This window comes from Mangifera indica, chromosome 13 (genome assembly GCF_011075055.1).
Source record: "Mangifera indica cultivar Alphonso chromosome 13, CATAS_Mindica_2.1, whole genome shotgun sequence".
Lineage (NCBI taxonomy): Eukaryota > Viridiplantae > Streptophyta > Magnoliopsida > Sapindales > Anacardiaceae > Mangifera > Mangifera indica.
The window spans coordinates 9,132,083-9,158,753 of NC_058149.1; the positions used below are offsets into that span (position 1 = coordinate 9,132,083).

General features: G+C 31.5%; 4 protein-coding genes across 5 annotated transcripts; all 4 read left to right on the plus strand.

The window, feature by feature from the left end:
• Positions 1 to 7,954: 7,954 nt before the first annotated feature.
• LOC123194386 (protein BIG GRAIN 1-like B) lies at positions 7,955 to 9,633 on the plus strand. The gene has a single exon (XM_044607575.1). It carries the CDS (start codon positions 8,152 to 8,154, stop codon positions 9,496 to 9,498), a length of 1,347 nt encoding a protein of 448 aa, XP_044463510.1. The 5' UTR covers positions 7,955 to 8,151; the 3' UTR covers positions 9,499 to 9,633.
• A 2,679-nt stretch (positions 9,634 to 12,312) lies between these two features.
• On the plus strand, positions 12,313 to 14,525 carry LOC123194162 (serine/threonine-protein kinase STY46-like). Its single transcript, XM_044607322.1, has 5 exons — positions 12,313 to 12,558; positions 12,775 to 13,071; positions 13,145 to 13,655; positions 14,075 to 14,217; positions 14,325 to 14,525. Exons 1-5 carry the CDS (start codon positions 12,313 to 12,315, stop codon positions 14,523 to 14,525), a joined length of 1,398 nt encoding a protein of 465 aa, XP_044463257.1.
• A 4,061-nt stretch (positions 14,526 to 18,586) lies between these two features.
• Positions 18,587 to 23,210, plus strand: LOC123193929 (mechanosensitive ion channel protein 10-like). 2 transcript variants are annotated; one of them, XM_044607020.1, is made up of 7 exons: positions 18,587 to 18,895; positions 19,201 to 20,638; positions 20,734 to 20,854; positions 21,470 to 21,763; positions 21,844 to 22,046; positions 22,199 to 22,484; positions 22,831 to 23,210. In XM_044607020.1, exons 1-6 carry the CDS (start codon positions 18,865 to 18,867, stop codon positions 22,464 to 22,466), a joined length of 2,355 nt encoding a protein of 784 aa, XP_044462955.1. In that variant the 5' UTR covers positions 18,587 to 18,864; the 3' UTR covers positions 22,467 to 22,484; positions 22,831 to 23,210. The 2 variants fall into 2 exon arrangements, with proteins under 2 accessions (XP_044462955.1, XP_044462956.1); XM_044607021.1 differs by having other exon boundaries at positions 19,216 to 20,638.
• A 2,937-nt stretch (positions 23,211 to 26,147) lies between these two features.
• On the plus strand, positions 26,148 to 26,581 carry LOC123194163 (the record flags this gene model as incomplete). Its single annotated transcript, XM_044607323.1, has 1 exon — positions 26,148 to 26,581. A coding segment is annotated over one exon (345 nt), but the record flags the coding sequence as incomplete, so codon positions are not given.
• Positions 26,582 to 26,671: the final 90 nt, after the last annotated feature.

The window sequence follows — 26,671 nt, forward strand, 5'->3', positions numbered from 1 at the left end:
CGTTTGGAGTACATAAATAGGTATATATTTTATATGTGTTATAATATAATTAGGGTATTTTCAATCGAGAATAAAATAATAACAAATCACGTCAAGTGTGTACTCATTTATGTATTCAAAATGTGTATTACCTGAAATAACAAATAAATATAAATGATTTAGCAATATTTGCATGCATAAGTAGTGTATTAATATTTTAATCTAATTCAATTATTTTGAATTAAAAATAAAAATAAAATTTAATTATGTAATGATATATATAAATATATATTTATTTATGTATTTAAAATAGGTACTATTATACTTGCATACAAAAGAATTCTAATCTAATGGCTACCAAAATTAAGCATTAACAATTAGAATAGAGTTATATATATAATTTTTATATACAAACAACGATGTATTATCATATGATTAAATAATTAAAAATTAAAGATAACATAAAATTTAATTATACAATAATATATTATTATATATATATTTATTATCCAAATAATAAACAGCACCTGCATTAAATAAAAAATCCCCAAAATTCTTGAAAAGCAGCGACGTTCCTATCCTATCCCACGGTATAAATCAACTTCAATGGTCACACAACACCCCTCTTTTTCTCCGTTGGAGCTGAAAAAGGACGGGGAAATGGTGTCGGCGTGATATGCACGTGCTATGGAAAGGGCCAGAAAATAACGCACTTGTTTTTCTCATGGAGCAACTTCACATCCATGTCACGTGGTACGCCGCATGATGAGGAGGCAATGTGTGGGTCCCATTCCAATTTGTGTTCCCTATTGATTGGACTGTTAGCAAGATTTTTCAGACAAGGGGGAACAATTTCAAATTTGTTTTGTTTGAATGAGTAACGTATCGCCAAATTTGTAAAGTAGGACTCAAACACATTTAAATGTGAGAAAAGGACACATGATCAACTTGTTTTGTAATTCTGAAACAAATATAAGGTTATTTTTGTCCAAAAGTTTTATAAGGGTCTTAGTTGCAAAACCATACTATAAGTCGATCACTTCTTAATTTTAGTTTTTTTCCATTATAACTTTTCTTAATTGCTTATTTATTTTGTATATTAATTTTACAATATACCAATATTAATAAATTATCATATAATTAAATATTATTTTATTTTTATTCAAAATCATTCAATTATAATGATATTAAACTCGTATTTGTTAGACGAATAAACTGAACATACAATTATCAAACCTACAATAATTGTATTATAGAATTTACGGTTTTATAAATATAATATAAACTTAAACTCAAACTTTTACATTCAAAGTTTTAATATTTCACTAACTTTATTAATTTTTACAGTTATAATAAAATTATTTTAATGCAATTAAGATAGGTATTTTTTTTCACCCGTTAGTTGGAAGAACTTGGTGTTACGACTTAGACGTGGATTATCGAGCGAGAAATAATACTTGTACATTACCTTGTGATCCAAAACAGCAAAATGAAATTGTTTCATGTAACCCCTGTGGCTCTAGATCACAAGCAAATCTGTTCTCCAAAAGCCAAAAGTAATCACTAGCCGGAGCTCTACAAGAATCCTCCAACTTCACACCATCACTTCCAAATTTAAAGCTTCACCAAAGATGCAATGTTAGCCCAAGTTTTACCCTCTGAATTTTATAACTCGAGAATAAGTTTTTTCATGAGCGGCATTTTAATGTAACACAAGTTTAAGGTATTGTGTAGCTTAGTTAGAATTTGGGTTTTTTTTTAAGGGTATGTATACTATGTTGAAATTTTTTTTTTTTTTACTATAAAACCCTACTTTGTTTGACGGATAAATAAATTTTAAGGTATAGTGACTGAATCTATAAATTAGAGTATAGTAATTACGTTAAAGATGTAATAATACACATTAATATCAACTATGAGGATAGAAATCAAATGTAACATAATTCAATTTGCACCTCAAGAACGTACATTTACAATTATAATATTAATGACTTCAAAAGAATGTTTTGATAGAGTAAATATAGTGACTATAAAGGAGTACCCAAATAAGGGGATTGAAGACATACAAAAGGATACTTCTTAGAAAAATGTTAGGTTAAAATATCTAGTATGTAAATATGTTAGACGAATTTTCTCTTTTCCCTTTTCCTTGTGTTAGTATATAAATAGATTTCTATCCATTGGAATAGCTTGGAAGACTTGACTTTGAACAGAATCTCTAACCAATTAACACACGAACAATAATTTAGGGAGTATGACATAGACCCACCTTCTTAATATTCATTAAATAAGGCCAAAAGATTTATACTCACCCAAGCGTTAGTTTTTCTCCTAAACTTGTAATGGGGGGTTTGAAAGAGGGGGATTAAAAATTATTTTTATAATTTATAATTTATTATTTATATTATTTTATTATATTTATAAGTAATTTTTTATTATCAATAGAGATATGACAAATAATTTAAGAAGTAATCTAATTATTATTTTCTCTTTAGATATTAGGTTTATAAAATATTTTTGATTTTATTATAATTATATCATTATTTATTATTTTTTTAAGACAAAAATAATCTTATTTTCAATTAATATAACAAATAATATAAAAAAATATTTTAGAATAATTATATTTAAGGTATTTAAATAAAATAATAAACTAATATTTTTTTATTACTTGTAACTAAACATATTAATTATTTATATCTATCCATTTTTATCAAATTTTATCAAGTATAATAATAATTTATATTCAGTAATCCTCAAAGTAATTTTTCAATTTTAGTAATAAAATCTTCTTCAAACCGGATGCTCTATAACTGTTAAGTTTCAAAAACTTAAATATTAACTAGTCATTTAATGATTTTATTTAAAAAAATAAAAATTTATTTTTGGCCTTTACATTAACAATAAAATTTAACGAAAGTTAAATGATGAATGCGTATTTAAGTTTTCGAAACTTAAGAGATAAGAGTTTAGAAATAGATTAACCCTTAGTAGGTGGGAATAAGTCTTTTTGGCCTATTAAATAATTCAAATCTGTTTTAACATGAGATGTTGATACTCCATACGGATGCATTGCCAACTTCGATAGAATGAAGATACCAAATGAAGGGCCTTTCTGCAACAGCCTTGTCCCTTATCTACAAGTAAGGTTGCATAAAGGGTTGCAGCTGTGGAAGGCATGGGAGCTTGTGTCTTCAGATTCATAAACAAACAACAAACCAAACTGGGATATCATGCCATCTTGACAAGGACTACGAAGCTTTAGTTGTATCTCAAGAAATCTTAATTTAAGTCGTTTTCTTGTATCTTTCTGTGAATTAATGTTATGTAAGAAAAATAGATAGATGAAATGGTGGACATGTGATTGCTTTGTGTTCTCAGTCTCATCTCACGTGAATCAAATTTAATGATGTGTGCCATTCGTAAGAGCCAGTTCATTTTCGTTGTGAAGAATATGACACATGATACCATCTACTTTGTACACTCAAATATTTTTTCTAAGTATTTTCTGCTATTTCTTTTTAAAGAACTTTTTAATACCACCAATATTTTCACAGATATTTACAATTCAAATAAAAAAAAGAGATGGAGATAGGGGTGCAAAATTTGATTTAAACTATAAAACTGGTATGAATCACTTAAAAATTACGATTTGATTTAGTTTAGTTTGTAAAATGATGTGGTTTGATTTGGATTTCGGGTTTAAAGTTCGTGTAATTTTCAAACTAAATCAAATCGTAAACTTTATTTTTTGAAATTACATATATATATATATATATATATATATATTTCAATGAACAATGAGGTATAAACTTATTTTTTCATTTTTTTTGGTCATTTTCTTTAATGTATATTGTATATATATTTCATATTTATTTGATATGTTTATATTATGTTTTAGAAAACTATAATTAAATTAATTTTATTAAATAATATATATTCGAAACTGAATAATTTTAATAGGCTTAAATCGTAATTCAAATCAAATCTAACTGTATTTTTTCAGTTTAGTTTGGTTTGATTTGAAATCTAAAATAGTTTAGTTTGGTTTGAAAATTGTCTAAATTGTTTTTTTTTTAGTTTGATTTTAAAAAACTCTTAAATTATATCAAACCAAACTATGCATATCCGTAGAAGAAGAAGAGTTTAGAAGATGCTCTTAAGGGGCTGTTTTGTTTCACCATTTAAAGATTACATTGGTAATCTATTTTTTATTATCTTGTTTGGTTTGTCAGTAATATTCTATTACCAATCTGAACGTGACAGATAATATAGGTGATAATCTAATTACTACTTTTATCTTAGGTATTAAAAGATTACCAAGGTAATCTTGATTTTATTGAAATTATATTATTATTTATTAATTTTTTGAAACAAAAATAAATTTATTTTTAATTAATATAATAAATAATATAAAAATATTTATGTTTAAGGGTATCTAAGTAAAATAATTTGTTAGTATTATTTTATGAGCAATACTATATGTACCCACTTTGGGTACACAAATGTATACACACTCATGTGTGTCATCATATGATTGGTTATTGTTTTATTCTTAATTCAAAATCATCCAATCACATGATGATACATATAAATGTGTACATATTTATGTACCCAAAGTGGGTACACATAGTTTTATTGTTCTTTTATTATCTTTAATTAAACACAATAATTATTTATATCTATCAGATTCTATCAAATATAGTAATTATTTATACTCAGTAATCTTTTTAATAATCTATCTTCAAGATAATTTTTCTATTTTAGTAATAAAATATCACCTAAACCAAATATCCCCTAATAAGCTGACCACACATGATGGAAAATACCATTTGATTGTTTTATTTTTTATACTAAAAACAAAAAATTGTATGGATGCTAATAATGCAGTAATTCATGAATAATAAATTCATATTTATACAGATTGTTGACTGAATTATTCAATGCAAATTAATATCAACAACCACCAAAAACAGAACTAATAATAAGAAAATAAAAATAAATTAGACTACTTTGTCTTTTCAATAAATAATTTATTAACAGTATGCCAACTCATGAGTTATTATTGTAATTTTCATCAATTATTTATTGTTATTTTTAATTATCAATAAAATTATATATATCTATTTTAAATATAAAATAAATAAATATTATTATGTAATTGATTAATTTTAAATTAATAATAAAATAATATTTAATCACATAATAATATATATAAATATGTAATTATTTATGTATTTAAAATAAGTAAATATAGTACTGCACTTTCTAAACAATGTTACGTTTTATTTTCTTAATTTTTTTTAACACTTCTTGCTCGTCAATCTCTAAATGTAATATTTAAAAATTTTCTATATTAATAAAATTTGTTAAAATTTATAATTGATACATTAAAAAAAAAACTTATTACTTTGAAATGATTAGTAAAGTTAAATAATCTTTGCCCTGTATTTTGCACACTGATTTATATTAATTTTAGAGTTAATAATTTAAAAAAGTAAAGTAGTCACCAATGATGGACGTAGGGCTGGACTCGAGCCAAGCCAGCTTGAGCTCGGCTCGATCAAGCTCGAAACGAGCTAGGCTCAGCTCGGCTCGATCGAGCTCGAGCTGGCTCGAGTTGACTCGGTAGATTTTTTTTTAAATTTTTTATACTAAACGACGTCGTTTTGATCTATATATATTAAAAATGATATCGTTTTGATAACGAAAAATGAGCTGAGTCGAGCTGATCCTAGTCAAGCTCGAGCCAGACTCGAGCCGCCCATATATGAACCGAGTCGAGCTCGAGTTGGCTGCGAGCCGAGCTCATCTCGGCTCGAATCCAGCCCTAGATGGACGTCATTGGAATCACATATGCCATTTGTGTAATTTGACCTAAATTGCAGTACAACGGTGCCGTTCCATATAGACCTTAACCCTGACCTAAACTACTTTTTAGGAACCAATTAAAAAAAAAAAAGGCCAAATGACTATATCCCACCCAAGGATTGATGCAAGCGTTTTTTTATCTATTAACTTTTAAAAATTTAAATACTCACCATTTTGTTAAATTTCATTGCTATTGTCAGAGTAAAATTGTCATTTAAAAATTTTATTTAAACTTATATTTTATGATTACTCTTAAGTTTTAAAATTTTATTTTTGTCCCATAACCTCATAATTTTTAAATTTAAAAAATGATTGTTTCCCCCCAGATCTAGGGTTTCAATTCCATATTTTTCCAATCTACGTCGCTCCCTTACTTTTTAAAAAATCGTAGCTTCACGCCTCTCCAGTTTCAATTTCTAATCGTCATTGATATCTTTCTCCTCCATTGTCAGCGTACTTCTCCTTTGAGATCAAACTATTGATGTCTTTCTCTCTTCCATGATGACTCTTGTTGAAGCAAAATGGGGTCAAAATTGAGCAAGAGATCTTGCTCAATTTTGACCCCATTTTGCTTTGACGGGAGTAACCAAGGAGAAAGATTGGCACAGGTGAAGTGGAGTACACTAGACCTGCTCTATCTTGGTGGATGATGACAACAAGAAACCAAGAAGAAAGCTCTCGATGGTGACACAAAGGAGAAGAAAAATCGCATCTAGAGGTCATCGAGAAGGAGCAAACTCGTCAGAGACTGATACTAGGGTTGAAGACGACTCAACCTTTGGCAGATTGGTGGCTAGAGACGGAGGGGATGACAACTCGACCTTTAACAGATTTGTGCTTAGAGAAGAAGGGGATGACACCAGAAACACAACAACAATCGCAATAAGAGATTGGGGTATGTGCCAACAATATTTCAAAACTTTAGGGTGGTGGTAGATAAAGAGAAAAATATGTGAGGGGTTTTGAAAATTTTCCAATAAAATCCTAGGACCTAGGGGGAAATAGCAGGTTTTGAAACATGAAGGAAAAAGGTAATCCAAGGGTAAAAAGTAGTTTTTCAAAACTTAAGAGGTAATCATAAAACATAAGTTTAAATAAAATTTCTAAATAATGATTTTATATCTAATAGTAACAATTAAATTTAACAGATGAGTGAGTATTAAAATTTTTAAAAATTTTCTGATGAAAAATTAGATTTATATCAAACCTTAGATGGGAAATAGTCATTTGGCCAAAAAAAAAAAATGTAAGAGCTTGAGGAGACTTGTGTCACTATGAGGAGGTGCCAGTGGTGGTTATGGTGATGGAGGAGGCATGACAAGGCTGAAAGCCAGATACTGCCAATCCTCTTAACAACCCTTTTTGTGCTCTCATATTTTTTTTCATCAAGAAATTATCCACACACTCTATGGAGAGTGGAAACCATCTCCTATAAGTCAAAAAAAAGAACACAATTCTACGGATAAGCCGCATCAACAACCGAATCTTATCCTCCCTCAGGATCACCTATTTTTATCTTCATTGTAAGAAAAAAAAAAATTAAAACAAAAAATAAAGAAATAAAAACAAAGAAACAAAAAAAAGGTGAAAATAGCCCATCAAATAATATATATTTTTAATTATTTTTTAATGTTTTAATAATTTTTTAATCATGTCAAATCAATTTAGTTTACGCGTCTAATCTTAAGGTTTTTGACACAACCTATACAAGTAGGTAAAACCCTAGTACTCCTCGTATGGCTCATCGGCCTGTAGGTTTAGCACAACCGACAAAGTAAGTCGTGTCCCCTCAGGTCATGGCTATACAGGCCATGTTTTTTGGGGGCCACGTGTCTACTTAAAATACAATCAGTGAACATATGGACCCACAACTATGACAAAAATACAGTCATACACTACTACTTTCATCTACAGTATTACGCCTGGTAATTCCTCAACTCTTGTACACCATCGACGGGTCTCATCCCAATTTTGAAAGCCGATAGTCAGGGGTAAAGTTGGAACAAAAGTGTAAAAATAATGCCACGTCATGAAATACCAAACGCGCATGAACAGCTCTATATAAAGTCTCTTTATTCTGTTTCTTAAATCTTCATCTTCAAGCTGAAGGCCTCCAAATTTTCTCTCAATTATTTCTTCATTTCTCTCTCTGATTCACTAAACAAAAACAAAACAGAGTCAAATCGAATTCACTCTTGGAAGTTTCTTTTACATTATTTGATCACCTTCTGTTCCTTTCGTGTTGCAGCTTTTGAACCTTCATTACCGCCGCCATATTTTTTCATCGCTCTGCAAAAAGACATGTATAATTGGGAGAGAAAGCTTAGAGATGATCCATACCGAAGAGAGAAGAAAAACTCACACCCATCTTTTTCTTCGTCTCTTCTCGATGAAATCTACCGCTCAACTTCGAACGACGACGGGGTGACAAAATCTCCTGACTTGAAGTTCTACAGACAAACCATGCTGAAGCAGCAGGCAAAAAACGGTTTCAGGAGCGACGGGGCCATTGAAAAGGAACATTTTTCGAGTCTCCATCGAGGTTTTTGGATTGAGAAATGGATGGAGAAGAAGGTTATTGAAAAGGCCATCAACAAACAGAGACAGTTTTTGACAGAATACGAGAGAAAATCACATCAAGATCATGATCATGATCAAGATGTTCTTTGTTTTAGCTCTACCTCAATTTCATCAGATTCGAGTTATGGAGGATTTTCTTCCTCTGACACTGATTCGTTTTACGGTTCAAGAACAAGGTCTTCTAGCTTCGTGAGGCCTGAGCGGACGAGAACGATCATCTCGACTCAGGCAGAGAAAACGAAGAAAACAGAGAGGCCTCTGTTTTATGAACCGAGAGAATCTCACATGCTTGATGACTATCACTACAATTCGGCCACAAAACACACTCCAAAGGTCGAAGAAAAACTCATCAAGTCAAAATCAAAGGCCTTAAAATTTTACAGCAATCTGAAAAAGATTAAACAGCCAATTTCACCAGGTGGTCGTCTCGCAAGTTTCATCAACTCTCTGTTCACAGCAGGAAATGCAAAGAAATCAAGGAGTTCATCTACAATTAATGAAAACTTTTACGATTTGAACTCAGAGAGAAACTCAAATTCCGGCCAAGTGTCGACATGTTCGTCAGCATCGTCATTTTCAAGATCCTGTTTAATCAAGAATTCTCCTTCTACAAGAGAGCGACTGCACAATGGGGTCAAAAGAAGCGTTAGATTCTACCCAGTTAGCGTAATTGTTGATGAAGATAGTCGGCCATGTGGACACAAATGTTTATACGAAGAACCAACTACATGGAAAATTGGAAAATCCCCATCAAGAAGGAAGGAGGAAGAGCTAAAGTTTCAGGGCATAGAGAGAAAAGAACGTGCTGGTGTAGTACCAAGGGAGTTTTTGAAATATTATCATCAAAACCAAGGGAAAACTGGGTTACTAATGAGAGACATTCGAGTTAATTTCGAAGACGATAACAACGAGGATGATGATGATGCTGCAAGTTGCTCGAGTTCAGATTTGTTCGAGCTTGATCATCTTACTGTAATTGGGGATAATAGATATTGTGAAGAACTTCCAGTGTATGAAACTACTCATGTTGGTACTAATCACGCCATTGCTAATGGCTTGATAATCTAGTTTTAGTTATATGATCCGTATAGAACAAAACTGTTTGTTTATTTTTTATTAAGTTTGTGTTTAGTGATGGTGAAGGTCTTCAGAGACTAGATTCTAAACTAGTCCTTTTTGAAATGGGAAAATTTTGTTTTTCTATATACATCTTAATTATTGATAAAGCATATGGTCAAATGATGTAAAATGTAAATATATAGAAGAAAACAAAGGATGGAAGCAAAGGAAAGAGAAAAGTGGAGATGGGAATTTGATTTTGATCTGAAAAGTAAGAAATAATATATGGGGATGCGTTAATTATTGAAGATGATCTAAGCTGACAAGGAGAGGAGTGTTTGATAGAAGAAGAAAAAGGGGAAAGAGAAGAGGGAAAACGAAGGATTCGAGATGGTTATCACAAGCAAAGGCAGATCTTCGCCCATGGGAACAGAGAAAGCTAAAAGATTTTGCTTTCTTTTCTTGTCTTTCACTGAAATTCAGAAATTCAATTCAATCAATGTGTTGGGTTGGCAATTTGGTATGGCCCCCTTACTTGAACATTGCCTTACAAAATCCTATTAATATCTCTCTGTCCCAACTACAATGAAGGGACACTGCTGCTGCTGCTGTTGCTGGGTGCCTAACCACCCTCAACAAGCATCCTCGAATTCAATGTTTTCTTCTTCTTCTGTTTTTTTTTTTCCTTTCAAAAGCATCTCTATCTTTTTCAAGTTTGAATTCAATCGTCTTTTTACGATTGAACTAAATAAATAAAATTTTAAATTTACCTACAAACTCACACCAATGTGAATAAAATGTCAAGGACAATCAAATGATAGGTATTTCTGTAGATAGACCCCATTAGGTTGCTTGAACCCCTTTTTTACAGTTGCCCTATCCTAAATAATTAGCCTTTATTATTTATTATTTAAGTTGTGTAGCTTTTTGACAGAAAAATAATTGCGGTGGGGTGGGGAAGATAGGAGACAAGTACGTGCAAAATTTATATTAATAACTGAATCATGATTTATATAAGAGGCCCCGCTAAAGGAATCTCACAAATTTGGCCATTCATATAAATATATATACCACTTAAATTTGTGTAAATACATATATACATACGTACACGTGTGCATATATATGTATGTATTCTGTCGTGCTGCAAACGCAATCTTAACTTGCATAGATCCATGAAAACTGGAGATATTTATTTCTTTTTATGCATGTAACACATTAATTTATGTTATTGGTAAGGTAATGACCAATAAAACTATATATATAAATAATAATATATTATTATATAATTAAATATTATTTTATCTTTAATTTAAACTTATTTAATTATATAATAATATATTATTATATGTATATATTGTATTTCTTGGTAATGGCCACAACATGACGAGCCTTTTCAATTCAGAAGAGAAAGGGGGAAGATCAATGAGAATAAATTTATGAGGTATAAATTAAATTATATAGACTAGTACGTGACAGGCATGAAGAAGGTTGTAATTGAATTAAAATGGGGGAAAGAATCTCTGTTAGTCAAAATCTAACATGATCATATGATTAGTAGCTAATTAAAAATTAACAAATAAAATTTTATATTATTTAAAGCAGGGTGGATTCCTAACTAATTCAGAAAATACACTTCTTTGTTGTTTCAACGTGCGTTTGGAAACTATTTAATAATGGGATTAAAACTCTGGTAGGATCCGATCATTAATCCTTCAGGAGTTGTTTGGTTTGGATAACATTTTATTATTAAAATTAAAAAATTATTTTGACAATAAATTATTTTAGATGAGAAAAAAATATCATTTTTTAAAACTTCAGATAAATTGAAAATGATGTGAAGTTATTAATTTTTAAAACCTTAGTAGAAATGAGATAAATTATTATTTTTTAATATTACTAATAAAATAATGTTTTCACCTTTTACAATTAAAGGCTAAATTTAACTGAAATTGGATGATAAGTGATTATTTGAATTTTTAAAAAATTGAATATGAGAGTTTGGAGATACGTCAAACCTTGGGTGAGAATAAGTCATTCGGGTTTAATAATATATATAAAGTCAATTTTATTTTATGAGCAAAATCCATAACCATTGCACCCAGTAATTTAAGAATCTAATTTTGATATAGTGTCTATAAGTCCTTAATACAATTTCTTTTAAAACTATTTAGGGATTCCATACTTAACCATGCAAGTTATCTATCGACGGCTATTTTGATATTAATTTTTAAACCAATAAGAGGATGCATACATAATTTAGGTATATAAATGATGTATTATCATATAAGTAAATAATTTTAAATTAAAAATAAAATAATATTCAATCATATAATAATGTATTATCTATATATTTAAATTGTATACTAAAAATATATATAAATATTGTTGCTCTTTCTAGACTTATAACAGACATGGTCTCTTTGGTGCACCAGTGCTTATACGTGTAGCTTCAAGTTATGTAAAGACGAGGTCCAAAACCAAGTTTGTAGGCTTCCGCCGCGAGTTCTAGTAAAGCCCGCCCAGTTATGAGTTTCATCATTTACTCTTTCGTAAAGGTTAAACAATTGCATAGTTGATGGCGTCGATTCCTTTGAAAAAATCTAGATAAGGCAGGCAGTTCACTTCATGCATATTCACTATTTTACAACAATGCCGCATTCAACTTGTTTTTCATCGCATAATCCGCCCAAAATTGTCGTTACCCATTTGACAACAATCTTAATTCTTGACAGATTTATAAGTAGCTTTACATACACCTTGTTTATGCTTCTCTGATCACATTTCTGCAACTTTAATATTTCATATAATCAAATTACATTTATCATGATCGTTGCAGGCAGTCCTCATCAGCAGAAAAAATCGTCTTTCTTCGGGTTCCGACAATCCCCGGTATCAAGCTCGCTGGCGAAGCAAGAAAAGGGCAACAACAAAGGCCAGAAGCCTCGTGGATGTTGCCGTGGAATGCACGATTGCATCAAGATGGGGTCAGCTGTTTCCACAGACCAAAGCCACCGCCAGCAACGCCAACACAGACAGCATCATCAGTCTACATCTGAATTGGAGCAGCAGGTAGATTGGACCACAGTCATTATATAGCTAGCTAAATTCATGTTTTAGTCAATGAATTTATAGAAATGTTTCACGTGGCTAATGTATCCTTACGTGGATTTGGTCCCAATTTTTGACAGATGCATTGTTAGAAATCAATGTGGTATTCATGCTTCTATAAGTTGGGCTTGCCTTATAATTGATGCAAATTTCAAGTGGATTTGTGGGCTTGTGTAGGTGGAAGAACTTAAAAAGGAACTCCAAAAGCAGAAAGAACTTCGGATGATTTACAGAAAGAGAATGGAAAGAACACAAGACTATCTAAGACACTGTCTGCAAATAGCACAGGACAATGGTCTCTTGGAGCTGATGACCCACAACAAACAAGAGCAACACGATCAATGTCTTCTTGACTACAATACTCCTGATGTCAATGCCAGCCCTCAACCGCCAACTCCTTTGCACCCACACTCAGATTTAACCGCTTTAATAAATCAAGCCAAGATAAATGGATGGTACATTAACCCAAATGAGGTAAGCTCGATCTCATCAAACCTTAAAATTAAAAGGCATATATTTATATATGATATATGTGTTGTATATGCAGATAGAATTGCAAGCAAAAATAGGTCAAGGAAGTACTGCAAACATTCATAAAGGAGTTTGGCGAGGACTTGACGTTGCAGTGAAGTGCATATTCCCTGATTTTTTCCTCCAAAATGAAAATGGTGTAACATTTTTCGCTCAAGAAGTAGACACACTCTCGAGACAAAGGCATCGTTTTGTTCTCCAGTTGATGGGCGCATGCCTAGATCCTCCGAATCATGGGTGGGTGGTGACGGAGTTTTTGAGCATGACACTGAAGGAGTGGCTGCATGGACCAGGCAAACGACAGAAAGAGAGGAGTGTTCCGATTCCTCCGTTTAAAGAGAGGCTGGACACAGCGTTGGAGATTGCTCAGGCAATTCAATATCTTCATGAACAAAAACCGAAGGTCATTCATCGTGACTTGAAGCCCAGCAACATCTTTTTGGATGATTCCAAGCATGTAAAAGTGGCCGACTTTGGCCATGCTAGATACTTGTCCGATGAAGAGATGGCACTCACCGGCGAAACAGGTAAGAGCTGTAAAATTTCATTTACCTGAATAAATATAAAATCATCCTAGTCCCAAAATTTATGTATTGGTTATAAAATATTAAATTAAACTTTAGAGTTATAAAAATACCTAGAATGTCATGGAATCTGAATTTGTGATACTACCTAGATTACCTAATAAACCTTTAAGACATATATTAACATTGTCTACTCACATAATAACATTTAAGTGTGTTGAGTTTATCCTCATTGATCACTTAAACTTATCTGTAAACTATCATTAAACTATTTAAGTATCTAATTTTATTAAACCAAAATAATAATTAATGTTAGTTCAAGTAAGTAAATTTTCTAACAAGAGTCTCACATTTATTTTGATTGCTTTACAAAATGATGATCATAAATGTATTTTTCTATGATATTTCTTAATAAATTCCAGGAACGTATGTTTACATGGCACCAGAGGTGATCCGATGTGAGCCTTATAATGAAAAGAGTGACGTTTATAGTTTTGGCATCATATTAAATGAGCTCATAACTGGAAATCATCCATATATTGAGACAGACTATGGTCCAACCAGGGTATGTATGACAAAATATTACTTCAATTCAATGATGAAGAAGAAAAATTAACCAAATTGCTTATAATAGATATTGGTTTTCGTTTATACGTGTGATATGATGATTAGATTGCAATGGAGGTTGGAGAAGGAAGTCTCAGGCCTGCGCTTCCAGAGAATAGTAATGGAGAATTGGGAGAGCTTATAGACCTCATTTGCAGTTTATGGGATGGAGATGCCTCTGCGAGACCCTCCTTTTCATCTGTAACCACTGCTCTCAAAAGCATTCGAAACAATTTTATAGACAATACATGTATTTCAGTTGCATGATAATGTGGTACATACACATATTAGTAGCCTACATTTGGTACCTCCATTCATAAGCAGACAAAGAAAATTGTACACTTTCATATTTGTGCATTAGCCATGAAATATTTAAATTTGTAACTGATTAAGGTATTTATTTAGCTATAAATGTTTTATTTTCATGACATTAACGACATTGTGATATCGTTATTAGTTGTATAATGTTATGTGTATATATTTTTTGTATATAATTTGGATATATAGATGATGTATTATCATGTAATTAAATATTATTTTATTTTTAATTCAAAATTATATAATCACATAACGACATATTGTCTATGTATCAAAATTGTGTATGAAAAGTGTGTACGTATAATTTTATTATTATTAGTTAGGAGTTTAATTGTATAGTTGTTATGTGTGTATCAACTATAAAATATTTAAATTGGTATCAAATAAAATTAGGGTTAGATTCGAATCAAACCAAGCTCAAACTTGCTAAGCTCATTTCAAATGTGTTTGAGTTCAACTCGTTTGACAAGAGTCAAGCTCGAATCAAACTTTGAGTTCAGTTCAATATTAAAATAATGTCATTTTAATACATATTAATTAAAACGACGTTATTTTTAGGCAATTTGGATCAAATTTTTTAAACTCACAAGTTTTACAAGTCCAACACTTTTAAAACTTGAACTCAAAAATATTAAACTCTCATATTCAAACTCGAGCTCAAGATCGTTTGAGTTAAACTCGAGCTCAAATAAGCTCAATTTGAATCTAACCTTAAATTAAAGAACGTGACAATTAGTTTGCTATATGTCTCATAATTTGCATTTATAATACTACAAAAAATATTCAATTTAAAGACGAAAATTTTCATCCCAAAAAGTCAAAAGTTCATCTTAAAAAGTCATTTGAGATGAAGAATCAAATCATTAAAAAAGACGCGTTAATAATTGGTAATGCTCACAAAAAATAAAATCAGTCTTTAATAACTAGTTATTATAGATGAAATAATATTTCGTCATAAAATGATACACATTTTGAGATAAAATATTTTGTCCATAAATAAAGTAGATTTTTTCCTAAATAAATCTATTTTGTCTTTAAAAAAATCACATTTAGTGATAAAATTTTTCATCATCGATTATGCAATGAATTGGAGGCGATTCTTTTCGTCCTTGAATATATAATGAATCATAGATAAAATTTTTCATCATTGATTATATATTGAATTAGAGACAATTTTTTTGTCTTTAAATATGTAATAAATCAAGGACAACATTTGTCGTTATTGAATGCATAATGAATTAGGGATACAATTTTTCATTTTTAATTATATATGAATTAACGACAAAATTTCTCATCTTTAATTGTGTAAGGAATTGAGGATAATTTTTTTTATTCTTAATTGTATAATAAATTAAGAACAATTTTTTTTATCCTTGATTAAATAGTGAATTAGGAAAATTTTTTTAATTGTGTTGTAAATCATAGAAAAAAGTTTCATCCTTAATTGTATTGGTAATAAAAATTTTTGTTTTGATTTATATGATAAATTTGATACAAGAATTTCAATCATAGATTAAAATTAATAATTATATTAATCTTGAAAATCTTCTCAATTAAGTAAAAATTATTAATTATATTAAATTGTTATAATTACAAATCAACTAATAACTAATTAGTAGCAAAATATTATAAATCTATAAACATAATCATTAAAACATCTAATATAACTGACTCATAAAAAAAAAAAACATAAATGTCGCCCATTAATTAAAAAAACCACTATATTTTCTTCATTAATTGGAATATCAAAATATGTCACTTTCATCACTATTTGAGTATAAAAATAAGTACAACTATTAATCTACGTCAATACCAATCTACAAATATCAATCAATAAAAGTTTGTAAAAGCTAAAATGTTTATACCAATACCAATATATGAGATATTGATTAAAATAATTATTTTTTTATCTTATATATATATATGATCACATTTTTTCTTATTATATAAATATAACTACTTTTTAAAGTTAAGTTTGTCTTTAAAAGAAAAAAATTATGAGATTTGGGATCAACTGAATGGGTTGGCCGGTCAGCTAAGCAGTCGACCAACCAAGTTTTTAAAATAAATTGGTTGGCAGGGTGCTTAGTCCGCTGATCAACCATTTTACCAATCTTTCTATCGTCAAAGTCGTTAAAAAATTTCACATTTTTATCTCATTTCATCTCGTATTTCAGTCTCTACATACCCTAAAGAAGGGGATACTTGCTAGCACATTTAATCACTTTATAAACTACTAGAGAAAATGTGTGAGATAAGCAAAATCATAAAGCACCTGATGGGAAATGGAGAACGAAAATGCAGGAGCATTCATCATTCCAGTGGAGTTCTATGAGAAGAAGACATGGAAATTATCCATAAAATTATCATTTTGGAACGGCCTTGAAAATCTTTAAAAATAAATCTTAGCTTATTAAAGAAGAAATTAAGATTTCGTCCCATAAAATAATTATTTTAGAATGAAATTTTAATTTTGTCACTAAAAATAACATTTTGGGACAAAATTAAAATTGTCTCTAAATATTTTGCCCTTAAATTTAATATTTGTTGTATTGTAAAGATGTTCAAGTATATCCCATAGGCAAATTTTTTTCATTAGCTATAATTAAATGATCATAAACAAGCATAAAATTAAACAATAATATTATATGTACAATCTTTGTGTATAATTTTATATACAAACAACGATATATCGTTATATGATTGTGTATTGTTTTATTTTTAATTTTTAATTATCTAATCATATAATAACATATCATTTTTTATGTATAAATTTGTATACATAACACTACTCAAAATTACATGCCTAGTGAACCTGTTTATATTTTTAATAAAAGAGTATATTTGGTTGGGTGTGTAATCAATCTGTACACAACATATTTACCTAAGTTTTTTTCTTTTTAACAAATATTCGTAGGGCTTTAAGATATATTAAATTAATTTTTATAATAATTATACTATATATAATAGTATATCATTTTCAAGTCCATTTTTGCTTTAGCAGGAGAAGAAGAGATCTGAGAAGGCCAATCAATGATCAGAACAAAGATGGTCACCGAATAAGGAGAAAAAAACCTTAATTTTGAAAACTAGCATTTCAACTATAATCTCAATTTTCAAAAGTAACTTTTCCCTCGAAATCCCTAGGGTTTGATGTAAACTTCGACAACGGTGGCAACCAATTGGTTTAGGAGTCAATCGGCCTTCTGTGTGTCTCCCTCTACTATCGTCGACGATGCTAGACAAAAGCCAACGAAGCTTGAAGACGAAGTGCCTTTGTCGAATCGACATTGGATAGTGAGAATTTGTCATGTTTTCCTTTGATTCGGCTTCAGACTTGAACAACAATCAATGAAGACCCCGTTCATTGGCCATGAATGCATTCATCACACATCAAATATGGGTGACGCACGATGATCCATCACATTCGTGGTCGGAGAACCGTGGCTGTGTCTCCATTCAAATTGTGAGAGAAAACATCGATAGATGATAGATTGGCCGAAGAATGTCATTAAAGAAAAAAGAGAAGGAATGAAATCGTAAGAGTGAAAATGTAGTTTTTTAAATTTTTAAGTGAAAGAAAAATATTAGTTTTTTAAATTAAAAGGAGAGAATGAGATAAAATTTTAGTTTTTTAATATTATTGTTTAATGATGATTTTATCATTGTAATTAACGATAAGTTTAATATTTAAATTTTTAAAATTTTATATATATAAATTTGTCATTATACTAAAACTGGGGTAGGAATAAGTCTTTTGGCCACAAAACATTTCAATTTGTTGGTCAGTGCCTCTAGCTTTACATGAATATGGCCAAATAAAAAGAAAATTTTTAGCCATGAAGGTAATACTTAATTATCTAAGTTGGTAAATTGGTTGATTTACTTTTAAATTCTAAAAAAAAAAAAAAAAAAAAAAACAGAGAGATTATTTAAATTTACATGTCTACCCTCCTATCACCACCTTTGTCCAGCAGAAATATTACTTTATTGATCACCGTCTTCCGTATATTAGACTCGTAGACTTTCTAGGTTCAGCTGGTGAGTCCTCAGAACGTGAAAACCCTTTCATCTCTGTTTAATGGCCCATTTCCCTTTTAACAAATGTTACAGAAATTCAAATCCAAACTTTTATCTTGAAAGTTCTAACGCTCTCAGTTTTGCACTCTGTGTTGGGCTTTTGGTTTACACACATCTTTTTTTTGTTTGAACTTCGAAACTCAAGCTTATTGACCTTAGATACCGTTCATCACTGTCTCTGCTAGTTATATTTTCTCTGCGCTTGCGAATGAGGAAACTTTCCGGTGATCAAGTCACAGGTAAATACGCTCTGCTTGTTTATCTTCTACTCTGATGAGTCTAAAGTTTGTGCTTTAGTCATTAGCTGTACTTAAACCAACAGATAATCTAATTTTAAGGATAAGGATGACTAAGAAAAAAACATTTTTGAGCTGATCGGCTTCACTTTTTGTTCAAATCTCTTGAATAAAAATAAAGGTGGTGCTTCTGTGAAGATTTTGTAGTACTTAACTTATGTCCTTTCTGGTAATATTTTTGAGTGAATAACACCGGAATTTCTTGTGTTTTGAAATTATTTTTTTTGGGTTTTTGATTGATACTAAAGAGAACGTTTCTAGAGGTGGTGAAATGAGCATGTCAGAAAAGAAAACTCTGAATGGAAGTGAAGTGGTGATAAAAATCTCTGGCGAAGAGACTCCAAAAGCTAAGTTGGACAGCACAAATGCGAAAGAGTATTCTTCAGAAGCAACGACAGAACCGACTACTACTGGTACTGTGGCAAAATCAGTGTCAGTAAGTTGCCCTTCCCCTGAGATTTCAAGATTTAGTCCAAGCCCAGATAAGCCACCAAAAATCCCAACCGCCAATGAAGCAATCCTCAGACAAAGAAGGTCTTTAAAACGGTCTGCGTACTCAAAACCCAAATCAAGATTTGGAGAACAACCATATAAGGTTGATGCCAGTATGTTGGAAGAGAATGATAATTTAGCCTCTCAAGAACAAGTTGGTGTTAATTCACCTTGTAGGAATTATCTTACTAGAGGATCACCTAATAATAAGTATATTTCAAGTATTGTGACAAATCCTATTACCCCAAGAACACCAGTACTGACATCTCCAGGGGGAGCATGGGAGGATGAGAACGAGGAGATTTACAAGAAAGTTGAATTGAGTAAGCAAAAACGCAAGAAAGTTAAAACTAAAGTGTTGATTGAGTGGGTTGCTTTTTTGTGCATTGTGGTGTGTTTAGTTGCTAGCTTGACTGTGGACAAATTGGAAAACTCTATGATTTGGGAGTTGGAGGTTTGGAAATGGTGTGTGCTTGTGTTGGTCATATTTTCTGGCATGTTGGTGACTAATTGGATTATGCATTTTGTTGTATTCTTGATTGAGAAGAACTTTTTGCTAAAGAAGAAGGTGCTTTATTTTGTTCATGGTTTGAAAAAGAGTGTTCAGGTTTTTATATGGCTAGCATTGGTTCTTCTTACTTGGGTTTTGTTTAAGAGTGGGGTTAAGCGCACAAAGTTTGCTACAAAGGTTCTGGATTATATAACCATGACTCTTATTACTATTCTCATTGGGGCATTTCTGTGGCTGTTGAAAACTTTGTTGCTAAAAATTTTAGCTTCCAATTTCCATGTCAATAGATTCTTTGATAGAATTCAAGAATCAGTCTTCTATCAGTATGTACTTCAGACTCTTTCGGGTACTCCACTTATCGAGGAGGCTCAGACGGTTGGGAAATCAGCAAGCACTGGTCAACTGAGTTTCTGTAGTAAAAAGAAATGTAAAGAAGCAAAGGACAAAAAGATTATTGATATGGGTAAGTTTCATAAAATAAAGCAAGAGAAGGTTACAGCTTGGACCATGAAGGTATTGGTTGATGCAATCATGAATTCAAGGCTTACCACAATCTCCAATACATTAGATGAAACTGTAGAGGACATAGGAGGCGAACAAGCAGATAAGGAAATAACCAATGAGATGGAAGCGACAGCAGCTGCATTCCAAATATTTAAGAATGTTGCTCAGCCTGGTTCCAAGTGAGATATTCTTCCTTTTTTATGCTTCCACTGTCTCGATGTTTTTTTTTCCCTTATCTGTCATTTTCTCCTGACCATTTTCACTTTATGTATAGGTACATTGATGAGCAAGACCTCTCAAGATTTATGATTAGGGAGGAGGTGGATCTCGTATTCCCACTAATTGAAGGATCTGAGAAAGGCCAGATTGATAAGAAAGCTCTCACAGATTGGGTGGTAAGATTATTTATGTTTTGTTTGGGGTTAATGTATTGTCTTTTGCCATATTTTGATCAGAAATCAGCTGGGTTTTAAAGGAGGTTAGTAATTAATCTCAATCTTCGCTAATCCACATGATCTTAACTGAAACATATGGCAGGATATTGATACCTTTAACTTTTAGTTTATGAGGATCTACTCTTTTTTAAATGCTTCCAGTTCTGATAGCTCCGTGTAAATAGCCAAGTGCTGTTGGTATAATTAATCAGTTGAAATTATGAAGCTGTGGAACTCACACATTTTGAGGTTGTGTAGGTGCTCTAGTGAACTTTTGATTAGTACTTAAGGAAAAGAGGAATGGTTAACACGCTAAGATGTGGAACCTTTTTCTTCTTCTTCCATCTTGCTTTGAAACTCCAGAGCTAAGATAATTGTAACTTTTCTAGTGCTTCAAGTTTTTTCTGCACAATTTGTTAACACAATGGGTGTGAACAAGTATAGTAGATGCTTGAAGTGGCCATTTTGGTGTTATGTATGTTATTAAGAAAGGGAACTTCTACTATTTGGTTAGTTAGAGATTCTTTTTGTAACTTAATTTCTTTTCTTTTCCCCATCTTTTCCTATTTTGTTCAGGTAAAGGTTTACAATGGTCGAAAAGCACTAGCACATGCCTTAAATGACACTAAAACTGCTGTGAAGCAATTGAACAAGCTTGTTATAGGGATCCTGGTTATTTTGACTTTTATCATTTGGCTCCTCTTAACGGAAATTGCCACAACGAAAGTGCTCGTCTTCTTCTCATCACAACTTGTGGTAGCTGCGTTTATGTTTGGGAACACTTGCAAGACTATATTTGAAGCTCTCATATTTGTATTTGTGATGCATCCTTTTGATGTTGGTGACCGTTGTGTTGTTGATGGAGTCCAGGTATCTTCTTAAAAGTATCTTAATTTATTATGATGATAATGTTCATCCACATCGGGTTAATATTCATGGTTTCTTGACAGTTGCTGGTTGAAGAAATGAACATCTTAACGACAGTGTTCTTGAAGCTTAACAATGAAAAAATTTACTATCCAAATTCAGTTTTGTCTACAAAGCCCATCACTAATTACTACAGAAGTCCGGATATGGGTGATTCCGTTGAATTTTCCATCGAATTTATGACACCAGTGGAGAAGATTGGGTTGCTGAAAGAAAAAATAACGGAGTGAGTTGATGATATCCCTTTTTTTATCATTTCATTACAAACTAGACCATTGTCCTATATGGCTTTCATCTTGATACAACTTCTTCGGGGTCAAAGATAGAAACTTTTTCTTTCCTCCCTAAATTTGACACTTTCTGGTCTTGTTTTGTCAGTTATCTGGAGAAAAATCCCCATCATTGGCATCCTAACCACAGTATATTGGTGAAAGAAATTGAAAATGTCAATAATATAAAGATGGGTCTCTATTGTACTCACACAATGAACTTCCAGGACTTTGGAGAGAAGAACAAAAGAAGAAGTGAACTGGTCATTGAACTAAAGAGAATTTTTGAAGAACTAAACATAAAGTACAATCTACTTCCCCAACAAGTTCATCTTTGCCAAATTGGGAAAGAATCAACTACTGCAACCATTGGATAATTGTCTCCCATAGCCCAAGTAAGCATTTGATTAAAGCAAGTATGCGTTGATTTGTTTGCCCTTGTATTAATGTGCATAAGATGTATGACTCATTGGCATGAGAATAAAATAGATTGCTGATTGATATTTTTATAATGCATTAGGGAATAAACTTAGGTTTATCCTTATCCTTAGCCATAAGATTTGATCATCTGGCATACTGAAATCATAATTCACATAATTTAATGTTCCACAAAATTCTGATTTGGACTTGGTGACAAGAATACAAGATGTCACTCACCTTGTACCCTACTGTTAACTGATGTTATGTTGAACCATAGTTTGCCACTTGTTGTAAACTAATGTGAAGTTTGGATTATTACAGCGTGTATAGATGGTGAGGGGAACATGCTAGATCATAGCGAATCTGTTGCGTATTTTCTTCCCTACATTTTCACAATGGTGAGTGAGTTCTTCACGATGAAGGTGCTAGAGCTGTGTGTTTCACCGTCACTGAAAATTGAGGACCGATAAGTTTCTACTGCTTATGTGTAATAGTTTGTGTTGGATTTTGTTTTTGTCCTACAATCTCGGCATAATTTATCGATAATAATGTTATAAATGGTTAGTGTTGTAGCAATTAAGGAGGTTTCACCAATAGTGACGCATGAGGAAGTAGTGAAATTCATCAAGATATAAATAACCTAAGAAAGCTAAACTGAAACCATGAAAGGAGCCTTTGAATTAAAGTGTTTGTCATACATATCTGGAATAGTTGCCATTTTATCTTGATGTACATTCAGGTGGAAGGTGGAATTGACGGACATACATGGTAAACGTAATCATTTTTTTTAAAAATAAATTCCGCTAATTTTGATAAATATGTTCTGAATATAGAAAGATTGCCAGTGCTTACATCGGCGAAGTGCCTGATAAAGGGCCAGGAATCCGAGTCGAAGGCTTGATATTGACTGTTTAGGCTCCAAAACCCAGCTTCACCATGAATTAAGGGCTAGTTTAATATCGGCCGAAAAAGTTATTCCCACCTAAGATTTGGTTAATGCTCAAATCTCACGTACTAAATTTGAAAAACCCAAATATTTACTCATAGGGTTGGATATTAGTTGAGCTGAGTTTGAACACAGTCTAGCTCGTTTTCGATGAATTGAGGCATGGGCTTTTGGCTCATTTCATAATTTGTGTTTGTAATCGACTTGCATTTAGCACGGGTTTGCTTTGATCGGCTTTGAACTTGCATGTCAGGCTTGGTTGTACAACATTGTTTTAGAGTTTATTTATTAACAAAATCGAGCTATGCTCGACTTGCCAGCAATGCGAGCCGAGCAAGGCACTTGTTCAGGTTCGGACTCGAACTTATTTTCATTTGTACTCCCAAGCTTGTATTCAGGCTTAAACTCATTATTTCATATTCGTGTCTAGGCTTGAGCTCGTGAAATCATCAATTTTCAAAACCTAGGAGGGGAATGAGATAAAATTATTTGTTTTTTAATATTATTGGTAAAATGATAGTTTTACTTTTAATTCGAATATGAAATTTTAACAGAATTTGGATAACAAATGAGTATTTAGGTTTATGAAACTTAGTAAGTGGGAATTTGGAAATTTACCAAACCTTGGGTAGGAAAAAGTCTTTTGGCCTTTAATATACAAGTGAACTACTTGTTATTTGTTATTCCTTTTTCTCCTGGTTTTGATTTTATCTTAGATGTTTGTTATCAGTGACTTGTAGTTGCATAAGTAGGAAGAAACTTAATATAGTTATTTCCATGACCCTCCAATGGTCTATTACTGTTATTCTAGTATAGTCTTAAAGGCATTTTTTATACATGAATGAGTCTAGGAGGATAGACTTATCCTCCAAACCCAAGTGTGAATATATTTTTCTCCATTTTTCACCTCTTACCCATCTCTGTTCAACAATTCATCAATAAACTCACTTAGTTATTACCTATTTTTTCCCACTCTGCTCCAACAAGAGAGAGATTCGACTTACAATATGGTATCCGATTCAATGTCTAAGTGTTAAGATAGTGCCCCAGAGCCTGTTGGATCTATTGTAATTTATAATTAGTTTATTCATTATTAAAACAAAGACATTTTATTGATTATTCATATAGTATATGTTTACTTTATATTTGTATAATCAATATGTCCTTAAAATGATAAAACCGTGATGAAAAAATCAAATGATTGATCGTTGGAATCTTATATATATATTAGAGGATCATTCTAAAAATGTCTATAATTCCGAGATTACATTGACCAAGGATTATGATAATGTGATTATCATAGTATTGAGTGAATCTATCGAAAGGTGGCAATAGCTCTCACATGTCAAAATTGTTTGTTAACAGTTTAATATAACACATGAGTATATATTGTAGACGTGTTCACTAGATATACTTAATCTAAGGATTTTTATATACATGGTTTGCTCTTTTATTAATGAAATACATCATCTAACTTATGGGTACATGTGATCCTTTGATTTGAGTTCACCGAATCATCTTGTACAAAGATTGATATAATTTGATATTATTCAATATGTTGTTGTACATGAAATACCTATAAAGGTGGTGATTGATTATACTGTGATCTTTATGAAGGTTATACTGGATCAATAAAAAATTTATCATTCCTAAGCACAAGAAAAAATATTTCTAATGAGTATAATGATAAACATCAACAACCAATTAAATATGTGCCACAGTGGGACCGGGGTAGTGCCCAATCTAAATTATTCAATTGTTAATGGATATTGATTTATACCGAGTTCTTAAGATAAACACTATATATATGTCTCAATCTCAAGAGATGTTAGTTGTCGAAGAGATAATATTGTATGTAACCATATAATTGATAAGACTTAGAGTTGTTTGTTGACATCTTGTTGACATAGTGGTCATGATGTTTTGCTAAAGATCAATTTTGGTTTGTGTCTATATTTGATCGAAATTTGGAAATTAATAATTCAATAGAGAACATATGAGTTACACACAATATAAGTTGAGAGTACTCTAGAGACATTGGATTATTTGAGTCATATTTGGTTCAAATTTTAGGTTGAAGGTTTAGAGGACTCAAGTTTGGTTTGAACTCAAACACATGGGAAATTATGTTTTGAATCAAACTCTTATTTAAATTAAATATGATAATCATGTTTTAACTTAAACTGTAATAATCATGGGGTATTTGGATAAAACTAAAAGTTTAAAATGATTGCAATATTCATTGGATTAGGATTTATCCTAATTGGATAATGTTGAAATTATATATCAATTAGACTAGAATTTAACCTAATTGGACAAGGTCGAGATTATATACCCATGATTGGATAATTTTAATTTCGTATACGAGTTTGACTAAATATCTTCCAAGGTCTTTTCTTTAGTTTTATTGATATCCAATTTTACACACTCAAATACCTATTTTATATACCGTGAATTTCTAGCAGTTTTTCAATATCGAGGGTCCTCCCTCCTATTGGTTGGATTGCGATATTCTTGCCATGCCGTCTAATGCAAGTATATAGTTCTTAAATTTTGTTTGAATATTCTATGTATCTTTTATGAATCTTTCTTCCTAAAATAGGATCCGCCCAAGGCTTTACAGATTTCCGAAAATATTTTGTTTTTTCTTCTGCCCTTGTTGGTTTTTGGCACCCCGAAAAACCAACACTAAACTACTAACTTCTGCAACCACATAGGGGTTCACCACCCAAATTCTCAATCCTTCATCAAGCCATTACCGGGAAGACCATTAAAGCCTGTTTTCTTTGCCAACTCCAAGTCAAGAGCCAGACTTAAAGTGCAGGCAACTTTAAAAGAAAAGGCAGTGACAGGACTCACAGCAGCTGCTTTAACAGCTTCAATGGTAATACCTCAGGGGGCTGCGGCAGCTGGACCTGTTGTCTCCCCTTCTTACAAGAACTTCTTGCTCAGCATCACCGCCAGTGGAGTCGTGCTTGGTGTAATTGTTGGAGCCATTATTGGGGTCTCAAACTTTGATCCTGTTAAGCGAAGCTGAGTATCCGAAATTTCTGATTAAATTCCCTTCTTCTCTTCGCTGCATTATTGTTGTTTTGCATTTGTTCATGTTTGTAATTTGCAAGACCTTTTCACTACATATGCATATATATAAAATCTTTGATTGGATTGTTTTAGCAGAAATATGTACAAGGAAAGCTTCAGAATGAAAGTTTCCAC